This window comes from Engraulis encrasicolus, chromosome 5 (genome assembly GCF_034702125.1).
Source record: "Engraulis encrasicolus isolate BLACKSEA-1 chromosome 5, IST_EnEncr_1.0, whole genome shotgun sequence".
NCBI lineage: Eukaryota > Metazoa > Chordata > Actinopteri > Clupeiformes > Engraulidae > Engraulis > Engraulis encrasicolus.
In genome coordinates, this window is record NC_085861.1 from 10,385,607 (window position 1) to 10,404,574 (window position 18,968).

General features: G+C 47.9%; 1 protein-coding gene across 2 annotated transcripts in view; it reads right to left on the reverse strand.

Moving 5' to 3' along the window:
- Window positions 1-5,332: 5,332 nt before the first annotated feature.
- Window positions 5,333-18,968, reverse strand: part of LOC134448944 (transcriptional repressor p66-beta-like) — a 56,775-nt gene continuing 43,139 nt past the window's right edge. For both annotated transcript variants that reach the window (XM_063198652.1, XM_063198651.1), the window contains exons 6-12: window positions 18,773-18,904; window positions 15,315-15,491; window positions 12,827-13,220; window positions 11,315-11,517; window positions 10,053-10,265; window positions 8,259-8,493; window positions 5,333-5,510 (exon numbers count right to left, since the gene is read on the reverse strand). In XM_063198652.1, the coding sequence (XP_063054722.1) occupies window positions 5,374-5,510; window positions 8,259-8,493; window positions 10,053-10,265; window positions 11,315-11,517; window positions 12,827-13,220; window positions 15,315-15,491; window positions 18,773-18,904 (1,491 nt within the window). In that variant the 3' untranslated portion in view covers window positions 5,333-5,373. The remainder of the gene's footprint in view (window positions 5,511-8,258; window positions 8,494-10,052; window positions 10,266-11,314; window positions 11,518-12,826; window positions 13,221-15,314; window positions 15,492-18,772; window positions 18,905-18,968) is intronic.

Sequence of the window (18,968 nt, forward strand, 5' to 3'; positions counted from 1 at the left end):
CCCCATACTGATACAAATAATGTAGATGTATGAGGAACACAAACCAGGTTTTCCCCCTGCACCTAAGGCCTATATTGAAGGCAGCCACCTTTAAAACAGACCCCACCTTCTCTAGGTCCCCTGAATATAACTTAATTGTATTGCAAATGTAATTTCTAAGATTCCTTTACAAAATATGTCATGTAAAGCTGGATAACACTGAAATTATATCGGGGCCGCATAAAATGGCCTCAAGGGCCGTAAACGGCCCTCGAGACGTTCACCATTTCCCAATGTCAAGTGTATGAGCCTTGGTAGTGTCAGCCTTCGTAGTCATGCCCAGTGATGAGATACTCTTTGGTGAACTCTATGGAGTATCCAATCACTGGACGTGACTTAGAAGGCTGACACACTTCGAAGGGCGCACACTAGACATTGAGAAACAGCCATAGGTTCCCCACCCCTGCCATAAGCAGTGTGCAACAACACCACACAAATAAAAATGCATCATTTCCATTTTCTACCTTTAAGACATACAGTTAAAATCGTGGGCAAGTTTGTTATAGATCTTCAAGTTGTATAATATATTGATGTGTTGCGTATACTCTTGTTGTATCTAAACAAAACTGTATGATGCAGTCTATAATAGCCTAGAGAAAGAGAAGAACATTTATGTTAAATATAATAAATCAATAAACCCTACATGAATTGTATTTGAGCTGACGCGAAAAGAAAAAAAAAGCAAGAAAGAATGCACTGGCGTGCTAAAATTCATGCAAATTTTCAACATAGTGCATTTTATGAAAAGAGCACTCATGATAACTTTCTTTGAGCTTTTCATTTATTTTTTAGAATTCTTGTCATATCATTTAACTTTGAAAACAGACAGGCCAATATTTGCCCCACATGAGAAAGATTGAGAGAGAGAGAGAGAGAGAGAGAGAGAGAGAGAGAGAGAGAGAGAGAGAGAGAGAGAAGGCTCCTTATTAAAACTTCTGTGTCCATCCATGACGTTTCTACATTCATCCAATCTGGATGTAGTATCTGCATGTGTGCCATAAGGTTCAGGAGCAACACAGAAACCAGCACACTGCGTAGTAATGGGGCAGAGTTAGATCAGGTGGCCAATGCAGAACAAGATCACTGGTGGGGGGGTGAAGGTGCTGCATACGGATGGACGGACACGTGTTGCTTTCTCCTTTGCAGACCAAGCACATCTAAGTGAAGTTGAAAGGTGTCAGTGTCAAGCAGCACTTTTGCTCTGTGCCATTTTTTTTTTAAAACCATGGATCCATGGAGCTGAAACGTCGCCCTAAAAAATTGGGACCAAAGTTCTTAAAAACGAGGGAGCAAAAATCCTGGTTGAAGTGGACTTTTGGCCCCCAACCTCCTTTGCCGGTGCTAATGCGGTCCTTATCCCAGGCCAGACATTTGTATGTGCCGGCTTTAAAAGGTGCACTGTGTAGGATGGTGTCCAGAGAAGCTATTGCAACTATGCTGCTCGGTGAAACAGTGCTCCCTATTGCCAAATTTAATCTTTAACCAATAATTACCTAATATTTACTACTATGACCAAAATAAGGTAATTTTTGCAGCTAAAATGTCTCTTCCTGGAAATTCAAAATGGCGGACCATGGAGAAGCTCCCCATTTTCATGTATAACAAATACTTCGAATGTAATGGTGGTGGTAAGTATTTGTGGAACAGGTTACATTTGTGAATGGGCAGCATGAATTCTGGAAACAAACTACTACAATATTACACAGTGCACCTTTAAGCAATCTCAGACCCCTGCACATCTCCTCTTCCGTCCCCCACCTCCTCTCCTGGCAAGCATTTAAACCGGCTGCTGGACGTTGTCAGATCATTCGGAGAGAAAAATCAAATACTCTTCAGCTCAGCATTCAGTTCTACTGTAAATAACATAACATAAATAAAGCGGATGGGGAAGAGGAGCTATCTATTACGGGTTCGGACAAACATTTCTGTGAAGAGATTGAACAGACGAACCAAATGCCCACACTGCCACCACAGAGTAGAAAACATATACGTATACTAGAGGTGTCAAATGAGCCTGGGTAGTTACACTGAAAGAAAAAGAAAATGTTTTAAAAACGCATCTGTTTGAACACTTGTTGCACAACACACAGTGATCACAGCCAAACGACAAAGTTTCACAATATCCATGGCTTTTTGATTTGCATTTTCTACAGAATATACAACGGTCTTGATTTTCAGTCTACAAAGGAGAAAAGGCTTATGTACATACGTCTTAATAACTCTTTTAAGCAGTTGTTGTCTTTTTATGCCATACTGTAAACAATTTACCAATGCTGAGATAAAATCTGCTGTCTGAAAAATCATAAGAAAAGAAAAAAAGACAACGAAACAAAAACAGTATAAAATGCTGAAATGAAGGTTGGGATACTTGATTTACTTTTCACTAATACAGATGTACATAGAGGAATGTACAGTACAATATTGAAATGAATACTACAAAGTCATAGTTGTTGACTAAAGGAGTGTTTAGCCTTTGAAATTAGATGAAATAAATAAAGATGGACTCTGTTTTTTATTCAGATCTTCCCTGTTACACCAAATATTGCACCTGCTGCTCAAGTTTACAAAAAAAAAAGAAAAGCGGGGTCGGGGGATTCAAACACTCAAACACTGTACAGCAAACATTCTTGCGTTAACACCAGTCAAACATACAAACTTTCAAACAGCATGAATATTTGAAAAAAAAGAGAAAAAAGAAAAGAAAACCATGGGACACACATGCTGAGCCTTCTCAAGTCCCACTGTTGAACAAAACCCCTCTCCTGAGGTCACAAGAGAAAAATCTGCTATTGTACAATCTTTACCAGGTATTGTAATTCTGACCAAAGGAAAGAAAGAACACTTCACTGCTATTAAGTATTGCAGCAAAGTTCCATGATCTCAATGGGACTCTTCATAATACCCCTCTCCCCTACACATGGCTCCCAAATAGAAAGTACTGACAAACAACATTTGTCATAAGCGCTGATGTGTAACTTAGTCATACCCATAAATGCCTGCCCTTTAAACGCTGCTGTGAGGAGTCTCATGGGCTATAGATTATCCCTACAGGTGCTGATAGATATATATATTTTTTTAAATTTCAAAATGAACTGATTATCGTCTTCCAGAGTGGTACCTTTAAGGTACCTAAACACAATCTACAGAAGACGCTGCACATATGCGGGCTCAAGTCAAAACACTAAACCTTACGACTAGAAAAAAAAAAAAAGTTTAAAAGCTGTTCCACCCTCTTCTCACCTCTTTGCGTCTCTATTTCCAAAAGAAAGAAAGAAACAATTAAGAATTATGCATGGGTGAGACTGGTGCTGTCAACCACTGACCAACCAGAAGACAGAAGACCCAACTAAACGAAAAGAAAACGAAAAACAAGCTAAAGACGAGCAGAAAGACCAGGGAAAAGGCACCCGTACTCGCATATTTTCAGATCCATAAATTAGATACACTATATACAAGGCTTCTCTCCCAGAGACTGCCATCTGCCGACGTCACGTGTGTCCATCCTTACTACGGAGCCACTGAGAAACAGCGCCCCCTGTGTGTGGGCAGAGAGAGAGGTCACTGTGCTCTTCTGATTTAGACTTCTGACCACACATGGGAATGACGAGACTGAGCGAGGAGCAAAGGATCAGACTTTGTCCTTTCTCGTCCTTTGTCGTTTAAAACACTGTTGAGAGTCTGTAGTGTTGAGTGCTGAATTCGGTCACCTTTCAGGGTCCATTGGTGTTTCAAAGTTCAGTCTCAAGACAGTTCGGAAATCTGAGTCTATTACGGGTGTTCTTCATGAGACAACCAGATGAAACCAAAAGAAGCTGAGAACAGAAAAGATACATGAACTAAAACAAGAAAGACTGAAGGGGAACAAACAGGTACCAAAACATTAGCCCAAGTTATTATTTTTTTAGATTTAATTGTATTGCCAAGTAAGTTGCAATTTTTGTTTTCCGAAAACACAACGTCATTATTTTTAAAAATTCACTCCAGTCAAGTCCCGCTGTGTGGATAAGGCTTTTTTTTTCATTAAGATGACCACTGTTTCTCTGATTTCTCTTCTCCAAAACAGAGGTTGCTGTTCAAGAGCAACAACACCGGTGATGTGTGTGTGTGTGTGTGTGTGTGTGTGTGTGTGTGTGTGTGTGTGTGTGTGTGTGTGTGTGTGTGTGTGTGTGTGTGTGTGTGTGTGTGTGTGTGTGTGTGTGTGTGTGTGTGTGTGTGTGTGCATCCAGCTGTAGCAATTAAGTTTTTCGGTGTTGCACACACTCAAGGAGAAATGCATGCTTGACTTGCCACAGATAGCCCAAAAAAGAAGGTCCATCCATGACACGTTGGCCATTGTGAGAAGGTCCATCCATGACACGTTGGCCATCGTGAGTAGGTCCTCCATTTTCCACAATACAGCTTAAGACAGTAACACTTGACAAAAAATGGGGAGAGATGTCATTGTCTGTCACAGACATGTGTGCACTCCGCATACGCATACACAGACGTGTGTGTGTTTACACACTCTCACACATACGTAGGTTCCGATATGGTGAAAGACAGAAAGGAGTTTTCTGTCAAGTAACAGCTAACGCGCTAAGCTGGACGTAATGGTGGCAATACTCAAGAAGAAGAAGAAAAAAAAAACATACGCTTTGCATCGCTTCGTCCGTCAAATGTGACTTCAGGTTATGTGGTCTTTTATATATATATATTTGTATATATATATACTTATTTTCTTAAACTAAGCATTTTTGATTGTGTCGCTCGTACAGTTTGGTTGCTAGGCAGACTAACAGGCACTGCATGCGACGGGGCGCTGGAGGTGGGGGAGAGGGAGGTGGGGGAGAGGGAGGTGAGAGTGGAGGTTGGAGGTGAGGGAGGGGGAGAGAGAGGTTGGAGGTGAGAGAGGAGAGAGGGAGGGAGCAGGGAAGAGGGATGGCGGGGGGTGAGAGGCAGTGGGGCTCACTGCCATAGGACAAGTGCGTAACGAGTAGGTGGAGGGGTGTGAGGCTGGGGTGGGGGTGGGGGTGGGTGGGAGGATAATTCCTGCCCTGGGGTATGGGGGAGTGCTTGGGGTGGGTGGATCATTTCTGCACGGAGATGGACTGGGATATGGAGCACTGTGGGGGTTTGGGTGGCTGGGGTCTGGGTGGGGTAGGTGGCTAGGGGGATCATTTCTGACTGTTGATGGACTGGGATACAGAGCTCTTGCAGGGCTGGTGGCTGGGGTTTGGGTTTGTGTTTGGGTGGAGGTGGAGGGGTAGGGGGATCATTTCTGGGATACAGAGCTCTTGCAGGGGTGGTGGCTGGGGTTTGGGTTTGGGTGGAGGTGGGGGTGGAGGGGTAGGGGGATCATTTCTGGCTGTTGATGGACTGGGATATGGAGCGCGGGGGAATCATGTCCAGCAGGTACTCCCTCTGGCGGTCCGCAAGGCTGGAGCCCTTCTGGCCGCCCATGTTGGCAGCATTCAGGTAGGCGATGTTCACACCTGTGGAGCACAGACAGGCAGACAGACAAACAGGCAGAGACAGATAGACAGAGATAGTCAGAAAGACAGACATACAGGCAGACAGACAGAGAGACAGAGTTAGACAGAAAGACAGACAGACACAGAAACAGACACACAGTCAGATAGACAGAGACAGACACACAAGAGTCAGACAGACAAACAGAGACAGACAGACAGGTAGAGAGGCAGACAGAGACACACAGAGACAGACAGACACAGACAGACAGGTAGAGAGACAGACAGTTAGACAGACAGTCAGGAGAGAGAAGGGACATGCAATGAGCTGGGGCAGCAGACCATGTGATGTCGTCATTTCATAATCAACAAACACAAACAACAGCAGTGAAAATCTAGCCTGGGCGAAAGCGACTGTTGACTCCATCGAACAGTCTGACAAAAGCCAAGAGGAATCCGTCTCCGTGGAGGGTGGGAGATGGTCTGATCTTACTCTGCCATTTAAATTCATTGGAGTTCCGAGTTCAAATGAAAATTATTGTGCTTTATTAGCATGACTGTTACGATATAGCGCCGCAAAAGCATACAAATAAGAAAACAAAAGTGTGAATAGTCAGTAGCGGATTTCGCGGGTGAGTTCTGGGTCGCTACTCTGAACTGTTTGCTGATTGGCTAAACAGTTAGGCAACCGAGCCGGGAGACTTTTGCCAGACTAGGTGCGCAGCCAAAATCTTTGGATGGAGTACATAGGATGGCGTCGCCAGGCTAGTGAAAATGTACCACTGTAGTTAATTGTCTCTGGAATGTCTGAAATGTCAAATTTTCCAGATTCAACTAGTGAGCGATTTAGGCCACGGCTCAGACCATGGCCCCAGGCCTGACTCTTGCCAGACCCTCCTCATGTACTTCCACTCAGCTTTGTGAGCTCACACGAGGGTCTGGAGGACCCTAGAGCAGTGGTTCTTTACCTGGGGTGCGGGAACCCCCTAGAGGTGCGCCAGACATTATAGGCGGTGCGTGGAATGTTGTTTGTGTTGAGTTTGTGACCAAAATTCTGCTTGGAAACATTGTAATTAGGCCAAATCTAAACCAAATTGAAATATGTTTTGGTCCCTATTTTATTTGTTTTCAGTCATATCTCAAGCAAAAATCCCAAAATCCTTTTTTAGCGCTTGTACACGTTATACATGTTGGGTTGGGGGTGCGCGACTAGTCTTGTGAACAGGTAAGGGGGTGCGCTGAGAGAAAAAGGTTAAGAACCACTGCCCCAGAGGACGCCCTGCTCTCAAACCAAAATGCAGCAGAACCAATCAGGATCGGGGGATTTTCAGAGATGTGACATAGTCAAGGGGTCTTTCTCAAAACCTAGGCCAGTGTCCTTCCAAGTGTATCAGCCTAATTAGTAACGCCCAGTGATTGGATACTTTTTGGTGAACTCTACAGAATATCCAATCACTGGGTGTCACTAATAAAGGGTATCCAATCACTGGGCGTGACTAATTAGGCTGATACACTTGGAAGGACACTGGCCTAGGCTTTGAGAAAGACCCAAAATTTAAATTTAGTGGAGAAGGGCAAAGTAAGTCAAACACTGGCATGGCCGCTCGGATGGACTCTCTCTGTCTCTCTCCTTTCCTCTATCCTTATCTCCTCTGTCCTCTCCCATCCTCTCCTTGCCCCCCTTCTCTTCCTCTCCTCCGCTCCCCTCCGCTCCCCTCCCCTCCCCTCACCTCTCCTCTCCACTTGTCTCCTCGTCTCCTCATCTCTCCTCTCCTCCGCTCCCCTCCCCTCCCCTCACCTCTCCTCTCCACTTGTCTCCTCGTCTCCTCATCTCTCCTCTCCTCCCCTCCCCTCCCCTCACCTCTCCTCTCCACTTGTCTCCTCATCTCTCCTCTCCTCCCCTCCCCTCCCCTCCCCTCTCCTCCCCTCACCTCCCCTCACCTCTCCTCTCCACTTGTCTCCTCGTCTCCTCATCTCTCCTCCCCTCCCCTCCCCTCCCCTCACCTCTCCTCTCCACTTGTCTCCTCGTCTCCTCATCTCTCCTCTCCTCCCCTCCCCTCCCCTCCCCTCTCCTCCGCTCCCCTCCCCTCACCTCTCCTCCGCTCCCCTCCCCTCACCTCTCCTCTACACTTGTCTCCTCGTCTCCTCATCTCTCCTCTCCTCCCCTCCCCTCACCTCTCCTCTCCACTTGTCTCCTCGTCTCCTCATCTCTCCTCCCCTCCCCTCCCCTCCCCTCCTCTCCCCTCCCCTCACCTCTCCTCTCCACTTGTCTCCTCGTCTCCTCATCTCTCCTCTCCTCTCCTCCGCTCCCCTCCCCTCCCCTCACCTCTCCTCCGCTCCCCTCCCCTCACCTCTCCTCTCCACTTGTCTCCTCGTCTCCTCATCTCTCCTCTCCTCTCCTCCGCTCCGCTCCCCTCCCCTCCCCTCACCTCTCCTCTCCACTTGTCTCCTCGTCTCCTCATCTCTCCTCCCCTCCCCTCCCCTCTCCTCTCCTCTCATCTCCTCTCCACTTGTCTCCTCATCTCTCCTCTCCTCCCCTCCCCTCCCCTCTCATCTCCTCTCCACTTGTCTCCTAAACTCTCCTCTCCTCTCCACATCTCTTCTCTCCTCTACTCAACTCTTCTCTCCTCTTCTCATTTCTCCTCTCCTCTCCTCTGCCCTCATCTCTCATCTCCTCTCCTAACCTCATCTCTCCTTTCCTCTCATCTCATCTCATCTCCTCCTCTCTCCATCTCCTCCTCTCTCCATCTCCTCTTCTCTCCTCCTCCTCACCAGGGATGTTGTAGAGCTGCTGTCGGCCATGGCGGCTGTCGTGCTGCGTGCGGCCGCTCGAGCCTCCTCCTCCTCCTCCTCCTCCTGATCCTCCTCCGTGTTTGCCCGTCATGCCCAGTAGGCCTCCCACCGACAGCTGCTGAGCCTGGGCGAAGTTGGAGAGCACGCCCTGCGCAGAGCTGGACAGCCCCCGCTGCAGAGGAGACCCGGACTGGCTACTCTGGGACTGCTGAGCCTGCAGGAGGATGGAGGGAGAAAGAATGGTTGCTGCGTTAGTGTACTATTGTACCAGAGATTCTTCAAGTATATAGAGATATGCCAATGTAATAGGTTGCTATGGGCACCTAACATGACCAGGTTCCGGTCTGCCTAAAGGGGCGTGTCATAATACTCTTAGCATTGAATAGAAAAGTCCTTAGGTCTGCCTAAAGGGGGATTTACCCCCCCTCCCCCTTGCAATAATAGAACCCGGAAACAATGGGCCAATGGAACCTCTCTCTCGCTCTCTCTCTCTTCTCTCTCTGATTGTACTGTACCTGTCTTAAGGCATGATACTACCGCACTAGGGCATGGTGCTAGTACTACTAGCCGAGGGCATGGTGCTAGTGATACTAGCCGAGGGCATGGTGCTAGTGATACTAGCCGAGGGCATGGTGCTAGTGATACTAGCCGAGGGCATGGTGCTAGTACTACTAGTCGAGGGCCTGGTGCTAGTACTACTAGCCGAGGGCATGGTGCTAGTGATACTAGCTAGTACATGGTGCTACTGTACTACTGTGGAAGAGGCTGTACTTGTGTACTGTACTTAACCTGTCTGAGGGCATGGTGCTAGTACTACAGCACTAGCTAGTACATGGTGCTACTGTACTACTGTGGAGGAGGTTGCGTTCGGGTACTACTGTACTGTACCTATCTGAGGGCATGGTGCAACTGTGTCACTGTGTAACTGTGGAGGTGTTACTAATAATGTGTTGCTGTATACTGTAAGTGTACTACTGTACTGTACCTGTCTCAGATCATAGTGCTACTGTGTAACTGTGGAGGTGTTACTGTGTTACTTACTAATACAGTGTTACTATATTAGTTAGTGTACTACTGTACTGTGCCTGTATGCGGCCATGGTGCTACTGTGTTACTGTGTAACTGTGGAGGTGTTACTGTGTTACTAATACTGAGCTACTGTATGCTACTGTATTCGTGCACTACTGTGCTGTACCTGTCTGAGGGCATGGTGCTACTGTTCTACTGTGTAACTGTAGAGGTGTTACTGTTTTACTAATAGGGTGTTACTGTATTTACTGTACCAGTCTGATACTGTACTGTACTGTACTACTGTGAAAGAGACTGTATAAGTGTACTGTCCAAGTCTGAGGGCATGTTGCTACTGTGTTACTGTGTAACTATGGAGGTAGTGTACTATTATACCAGAGATTCTTTAAGTATAGAGATATGCCAATGTAATAGGTTGCTATGGGCACCTAACATGACCAGGTTCCGGTCTGCCTAAAGGGGCGTGTCATAATACTCCTAGCATTGAATAGAACAGTCCTTAGGTCTGCCTAAAGGGGGATTCCCCCCCTCCCCCTTGCAATAATAGAACCCGGAAACAATGGGCCAATGGAACCTCTCTCTCTCTCTACTCTCTCTGATTATACTGTACCTGTCTGAGGGCATGTTGCTACTGTGTTACTGTGTAACTGTGGAGGTAGTGTACTATTATACTGTACCCGTCTGAGGGTATGGTGCTACTGCGTTACTGTGTTACTGTGGAGGTAGTGTACTATTATACTGTACCTGTCTGAGGGTATGGTGCTGGTGCTGGTGCTGGTGCTGGTGTTGATGTTGGTGTTGGTGTTGGTGTTGGTGCGGGTGCCTGATCAGGGTCTCGGTCTTGGTGTCCCTGGGGGACGAGACTGAGGAGCTGGCACTGGCACTGGCACTGGCAGCCGCCGCTGCTGCTGCCGCCGTCAAGGCAGCCTGTTGCTGCTGCAGCCTCTGCTCAATCTCCTGTCAAGGGAAACACACATGCACGCACGCACGCACACACACACACACACACACACACAAACATGTACACACACAAACACAAAGTTAACACATGACAGATGTACAGGCATGGTTTGCAAGCACACTATCTTGTACAGAATTACACAGCAGATCCACTTCAATGTCCTAGATCTACTGTTTTTTTTCTGTTGAGTTGAAAAAAAAACCCCAGTCTATGATTTTGTCTCAACAGAAACAAATTTCAAAACAATGGTTACATATGCGTTGTGCATTTATGAGTTTCAGATGACCGGCAGCACAGCCTGTGTTGCAAGTACCGCCTGGTGGTCAGGAGAAACCAAACAGAACAACATTCAGACCCTCTGTCTGCCACAGGGCAGGACTGGGATCGAAAAATGGCCAGGGTATCTTTAGCCTAGACCAGCCCCCCTCACAGCCCCACCTGTTTTTATTTATATAATCTGATTGGATCAGTCCATTGTCTATATCAAAGATGGACCAATCGGCTACTGTGCCATCTAAACTGTGGGCTGGTCTTAAAAAAAAACAAAAAAACAGCACCAAAACAACAACAACAACAACATCGCCCCCACCAGGAAAACGCCCCGTATGCCAGATTACCAGTCTAGCCCCTTAAGGCAGAACAGGAAAGACGGATAGATGGATGAGAAGAGTGGAGAAAGGGATGGATGGATGGATGGATGGAAAGATATGGGGATAGATGAATGTAGGAATGGGTCGGCGGATGGATGAATGAATGGATTGATGGATGGATGGATATAAAGGTGGATACTGGAGGGACATTTAGAATGGATGGATGGATGCATGGATGGGTGGATGCATGGATAGAGGGTTGGATGGATGGATGGATGGATGGATGGATGTTTAAGATGGATGGATATAGGGTTGGATGGACGAGTAGATGGATGGATGCATGGGTAGAGGTGTAGATGGATAAGTGGATGGATGGATGCATGGATAGAGGAGTGGATGTTTAAGATGGATGCCCAGGTCTGCCCCATACTGAACGTTCAGAAACACCCTCTGACCTGCTCCTGTTGCAGGGCCTTGACGAACGCGTTCTTTAGCCTATTGGTGTGCTCGGCCTTCAGGGCCTTCTTCTGATTGGACGTCATGCACAGCTCGCAGAGGATGCGCCCGCCCTTCTCCTGCTTCCAGTGGGGGGTGAAGTCAGTCTTGCACTGGGCGCACACAAACGGGTCTTTGGGACCTGCCGGGCCATGCAGCTTACCTGCTCCAAACAACACACGCACCACAACACACGCCATTAGACAACGAGAACAAAACCGATGGCTTGCAGAGTTTTGACAGCACCCTTCACTCTACTCTAGAGCTAAAGGAAATGGCTCTGGAGGAACATCTGAAGATTCTTATTCATCTTAAGACTGATTCGCATGGGATAAATATTAACTGTGGATTACTGGTAATTCATAGCCTGATAAACCAGACTAAATGTGGATGTCTAATTTAGTCTGGCCTCGATGCATAATACATCCGAAGATTGTTGATGAGAACAACCTTCCCTCAAAACCCTGCCCGCTTTGATTCAAAACACATATTTGCGTTGCAATTGGTTTGCCAGATTCATGGCATTCTGGCTTCATTGAATCATTATGCGAGGCCAGACCCACCCGTAGACAAAACATTTTGCCGTCCAGCGGGTGGCGCTGGTTCACCAGGCTAGGTAATTCACAATTACCGCTGCACCTCTGTAATTATCACTGGACATCTGTGTTTCGCTGAAACACAGTCATTTGTGGCGGAATTAGTACTTCACAAATTAGGGACATGGTGCTCTCGCATTGGACTACGAAGTCAGACATTCTCTGCAATCATGTATTTCGAATTACAAGTGGTCCACAGGTAATATTTACTCCGTGCGAATCGGGCTGAAGTGAGGTGAAAGCTTGAAAAAGCAGGTAGTTCTACATTTAGCTACAACTAAACTCCTTTAGGTTATGTAGGAAGCATTCCCCTTAAAACCCACCCATGAACCCTCCTTCCTCCCTGCGCTCCTCACCCTGGTTTTCCAGGACGCTTTGCACCACCTCCACCAACCCCACCATGTAGATGAACTGTTACCACCTACAACCCCCCACCACCCCCCACCCTGGCCCTTCCTTTTCTCTCGTTCCTCCACCTCCCTCCCTCCTTCCGCTCCTCACTCCTGAACTGTTACCACCTATAACCTCTCCAAACCCCAACACACCACCCCCAAACCCATCCGTTACCGCAACTGTCCCTTAATCCCACTCCCTACACCCCTCTCTCTTTCTTCCACCCCTCCTCCCTCCCTCCGCTCCTCCCTCCCTCCCTTCGTCCCTCCCTCCACCCCTCCTCCCTCCCTCCGCTCCTCACCCTGGTTCTCCAGGACGCTCTGCACCACCTCCTCCAGGCCCACCATGTAGATGAACTGTTACCACCTATACACCCTCACCCACCTCCCTCCCTTCACCCCTCTCTCTTTCCTCCACCTCCCTCCCTCCCTCCCTCACCCCAACACCTCCCTCCCTCCCTCCCTCCCTCCCTCCGCTCCTCACCCTGGCTGTCCAGGACGCTCTGCACCACCTCCTCCAGGCCCACCATGTAGATGAACTCGCTGTTGGCGGCGGAGGGCATGAACTGGAGCAGCGGCGCCGGCGGCTTGGGCGGCGGGATCTCCAGCAGCGTCTTCTCCAGCTGCTTGCGGAGCGCCAGCTTGGCGGCCGCCTGGCTACTGGCGTGCTGCTCGGCCAGGCTCTGGGCAGTGGCGCCGGGGCTGGGCAGCGGAGACGGGCTGCCCACCGTGCCAACGCTGGACACGCCACCACTGCCACTGTTACCGCTGCCACCACCACCGCTGCTGCCGCTGCTGGCAGCCTGCATGTGTGCCAGGTTCATATACATGGCAGAGGAGCCCGGACGCTGAGACCCTGACACCTGCTGAGAGGTACCCTGGGGGGGGGAGAAGAAGAGGAAGAAGAAGAAGAAGAAGAGGAGGAGGAAGAGGAAGAAGAAGAAGAAGAAGAGGAAGAGGAAGAAGAAGATGAGAAAGAAGAGGAGGAAGAAGAAGAACAAGAAGAAGAAGAGGAGGAGGAAGAGGAAGAAGAAGAGGAGGAAGAAGAAGAAGTTCAATAACAACAACTTTACAACAATAACAATAATTATACCTGTAATAACTATGGCACAATTCATACAATGATTTCATTTTGATCAGAAGTTTGCTAAGTTAATATGTGAATGCACTGTATATACAGAACGTGCACATATGCAAACAGATATACAGTAGGCAGGTACAGATGCACAATATAAACACTACATACACAGAGGCACAATATGTGTGAGCGATAACGGATGACGAGTTGACCAGTTTCACTAAGTTAATGGCGAGGCGGGGGGGGCTTAGAAGATAGTTGTCTCCGCCAAGCACACTATAATGCCGTGTCCAGACCAAGAGCGAACTACGCTGCCTGGTAGCGTGGGTAGCAGAAGAAGTTTCGCCTTGAATACGCTGTATTCGCTCGAGACGCAGCATTGACATGTTTGATGCAGCTAATCACATAACGGCTCTGGCTTGACAGCCTGGGACATTCGGAGATATGAACGTTCCGATTGGTTGCCGCCGAACAGCGTCAGAGCGAATTCGCCTGCGATTAGATTTAGTTTAATCTTCAAAATTCGCTCTGGTAGCGCAAGAAGCTTCGCTCCTGGCGAATTCGCTTTGGTAGCGCAGGTCGCGTGCCCTCCATAGAGAAATAATGACTTCCGTCGCTTCGTTCGCTCTTGGTCTGTACATGGTATAAGGCACAATATAAACACTGCATACAGAGAGGCACAATATAAACACTAGATGAGCACTATAAAGACAATACTGGCACTCAAGTCGTCTGGCCACAGCTGATCAATACTGGCCAGAGCCCAGAGGCTATTGAGGAGAAAACGACAACAAACTGGACATAAGGCAAAACAATGTGTAATGTTACTTCCAAACTGGACACACGGCATAACGATGTGTAATGTTACTTCCAAACTGGACACAAGGCATAACGATGTGTAATGTTACTTCCAAACTGGACACAAGGCATAACGACGTGTAAATTTACTTCCAAACTGGACACAAGGCATAACGACGTGTAGATGTACTTCCAAACTGGACATAAGGCATAGCGATGTGTAATAATGTTACTTGCAAACTGGACATAAGGCAAAAGGATGAGTAATCTGACTAAATCTGGCAATCGCAACAATCGCAACCTCATCCCACCCAATGCAAGAGGGCAGCCCCTAATGGCGCAGGGGTACCTCAGCCATGAAGGAGGAAGGGGGAAGAGCACTGGTTAATTACGCCTACCACCAACCTGTCAGGTCGGGAATCAAACCGGCAACCTTTGGGTTACAACCGCTTACCCATGACTGCCCAACACAGCTGGGCCTCATAACATGGAGAGCTAACAGATACAAGAGCTCACCAAATGACTTTATTGACCTCATACGACCCCATGTCACCTCTATGTCACCTCTATGTCACCTCTATGTCACCTCTATGTCACCTCTATGCGTGACATTGTAGACATCTACACTCTAGAGTCTAGACTTTCCAACACACGCTCCAAGAGACAGTCTGGCTGCCTGTTTGGTCCTGAAGAATTAAAGAACAAATGAAGAGCTTCGTTGCAAAAGGACATATCTTTTTTGCCTTTATTTTCGACAGGACAGTACAGGAGAGACAGGAAATGAGTGGGGAGAGAGAGACAGGGAAGTAACCCGGCAAATGACCCGGGCCGTCGTCAGCTGAGTGTAATAATAGTAATGTAATAATAATATTAATGTAGGGGGGCGCTGTGGCGCAGCACGCTAAGCCCCCCACATTTGGGCTTGCATGCCCACTCACGGGGACCCCGGTTCGAGTCCGGCCAGGGTCATTTCCCGATCCTCCCCTGTCTCTCTGTCCCATTCGCTTCCTGTCACCATCTTCGACTGTCCTATCAAATAAAGGCATAAAAGCACCTAAAAATATATATATAAAAAATAATAATATTAATGTAGTACCTGCTGGTAGCTCACAGTGCTGTTGAGTTGTCCGGGCGTGGAGCGCATGACGGCCTGCTTGCCCCCCTGCGGGATCCTCTGGCCCTGCAGCTGAGCCGGGTTGGGGGCGATCACCCGCTGTGACATCATCATCTGGGGCATGGAGGAGTTGGCGGCCGAGCGGATCACAGAATGACCCTGAAGGAGAGAAGATGCGTAGCGGGGGGAGAAATAGACTGATTGATTGTTTTTGTGGCGGGTTACTGTGGTGAATTATCATACCAATGCCACTTGTTACACTTACATTAGGTCAGTGGTTCTCAACTGGAACAGTCTTGGGACCCACCATTTTCCACTCTCATTCGGTCGCGACCCAATTTTTTTAGCGTTCAAGTCATTTCAATGCAATTCTCAAAATGTAACCAAGACTCGAATGACTGGCTGCACGCTATCTAACTCGCATAAACATTCAGATTGTATCTAAGACAACAGAAGACACGCAGTTCACTAGCCTATCAAAATAAAAGTTGTAAATTGTTGCAGGAAAAGTTTTTTTTTTAGAATTACGTTTTTTTTTTAGAATTACGTTTTTTTTTACACCAAGGCTCCACGACCCACCCATGACCCCTCCACGACCCACTTTTGGGTCGCGACCCACCAGTTGAGAAACACTGCATTAGGCTACATGCTGAAGCACCACACAATCCTTCACATGTTGTCCTGTCTTGCACTCCAGTGTCTGTCCTGTCTTCGATACGCATGGGACTGTACTGTATCTTTGATACGCATGTCTCATACATGTGAAGACACTGGCAATACAATTCACTTTGGCTATGGCTTACAGGAGGGAGTTGGAGGCTTAGCTTAGTAGCTGGACAAGGAACAGGTAATATAATAATCAGTGCCAATATGACCGAGGTCTTCCTGCACCAGTTCGTCCCCCTTGGGACGCGAACGTGCAACCTCGTCAACTACACCAGTTCGGGAATGGGAGACACAGTACGATACCGCTGGACTAAAGGACCAGTCCCTCAGCCCAACGGCATGGACACTGTATGAGGCTATCGGGAGGGAGGTTTACCGTACTAACGTTCCACGCCAACTCTGCTAGTTAGCCTCCGCTACACCACAAACCAATACAATCCTGTTTCAATGTCATTGTGCTACACATGGTTATGTGGTTAATAAATATATATTTCTGCAGAATACCATACATAATGACCCTAAAAATGACGCACAGCAAAAATGATTAAGAGGTTGCAGTTTGCAATGCAATGTTAGTGAAGAATCAGCTGGTTTGTTTAATTAAATGCTGAGATAAATGCATTCTACAAGATTGTAGATTTTAAAGCCAGGCTGCCGTTTTCAGCGCTTCTATACACATTATCTGTACCAACACGAACTGCAAATTACTCACAGTCATCAACTTTGTAATGAGCTCACATACTGTAGATATAGATGCACACATTCACGTGCAAGTGAATGGTAAGCACCTACACAAAGGTACTACATGATTAATGGCTGTTTGAACAAATGAAAAGCATTGTGCACATTACTGTCCCTTGGAGACTAGTACACCCGTATTTTATGGCAACAGTCTTGACACTCCGCAACCACTAGGTGGCAGTGAATGCGTATGAGAAAGGCAGGCCCACCGATGGCCTTTGAGGACAAGCAGCCAAGACGTGTTGGTTGCACAATATATCAGCCACAGAATTCCTTTGTCCACCATCACGCCTCAAACCCTCCCGACATCACACGCCACCACAGCCATGAAAGCACCCTAGCTTCGGTATGCACACCAGAAACAGACACTCGATGCACAAAAAAAAACAACAGACCCAAGCATCCTTGAGCTTTTTCGGATGTTTCGAATGTAGAAAAAAAGAACAGAAATCTTAACATGTCTAGTCTACTTATGTCCCTTGCCGATGACTTAAATGCCGCTGACTGTGAAAGCCCCCACCCCCCCGTGCAGACCCCCTGGATTAAAATCCCAAATCATGCCCCCATTGTCCCTCGCTCTCATCACCACCCCCAATTCCCCATCGACCCCCCTCTCCCCTCCCTCCTTCCCCGCAGTCCCATTCCTGAGGATCAGTCTCCTGTCAGCTCTGTGTAGCGTCAACAATGGTGCAGATCTGGCCTTTTGAGACGCTGGCCACCGCGGAGCACCCTGCCCACACGAGACACAACGCAACCCACCGGCCCAAGACTACAGAAGACTCTCGCAAACTTGTGTGAATTGGATGTAGAAGGCCCTACAGTCAGAGAGAGTAGAGAAAGAGAGGTTCCATTGGCCCATTGTTTCCTGGTTCTATTATGGCAAGGGGAAGGGGGGGAAGTCCCCCTTTAGGCAGACCTAGGCAGACCTAAGGACTGTTCTATTAATTGTAGGAGTATTATGACACGCTCCTTTAGGCAGACCGGAACCTGGTCATGTTAGGTGCCCATAGCAACCTATTACATTGGCACATCTCTGGTACAGTGGCTCTCACGGTAGGGCACTGGGCTGCTACCCCTCCCCATCACTCTCCCCATTCGCTTCCTGTCCACCTCTCATACTGTCATCAATTCATCAATTAAGTCAAATTCATCAATGAAGTCAAAAAGACCACAAAAAAGAGAACTAGATATAGAAGTACTCTTACAGATGTAATAATTCCAGCACTAGTAGCATGACATTACCTAGCAAAAACCATGTAATATCACACCACTGTTGTAATTACATTTTTAAGAGTACTCATTTTGAAAGTGAAGGCCCGAAAGCCCACCTGGGAAACTCCAACTCCCATTGTCATTGTGACACAGCACACAGCCCCCAATGGCGCCCCAAGGGAGCAGTGTGGCGGGACAGTACCATGCTCAGGGTACCTCGGTCATGGAGGAGGACGGGGGTGAGCAATGGTTAATTACTCCCCCCATCAACCTGGCGGGTCGGGAGTCGAACCGGCAACCTTTTGGATACAAGCCTGACACCCTAACCGCTTACCCATGACTGCCCTAGTACTTGTACTTTTGGCTTTAAACAACTCTGCTCTCAACTAGCCCAACGCCACCACACAGCAGGCAACTCTCACAACTGACCCAACGCTGCCACCAGCACTACAGAGGACACTCTTGCACTCCTCCTCCTGCTCACCCTCTTCCTCTATAGAAGACACACCACACATCCACAGGCTTTCCCTGTATTATGAGAGTATCCATATGCGTTTCTGTGTGTGTGTGTGTGTGTGTGTGTGTGTGTGTGTGTGTGTGCCTGTGTATACTATATTGTTCGTGTGTGTCTGTGTGTGTCTGTGTGTGTGTTCTAACAAACTAGTACAGCGCATGTTTTCTGTGTGTGTGTGTGTGTGTGTGTGTGTGTGTGTGTGTGTGTGTGTGTGTGTGTGTGAATGTGTGTGTGTGTCCCCTAACTAACCTGTGCAGAGTTCATGTTCTGCGTGTGTGTGCGTGCGTGCCTGTGTGTCCAAACTGACCTGTACAGAGCGCATGTTGTGCTGGTCCTGGCTGTGCTGGGCGGGCCGGACGGGCATCTTGGCCATGCCAGACTGGGCCCCGTGCACAGAGGAGCCCTGAGCCATGGAGGAACTGTTCTGGACCACAGGCACCTGGAGATAGGGGGGGGGAGAGAGGGAGAGAGAGGGGATGGAGAGAGGGGGGGAATAGAGAGAT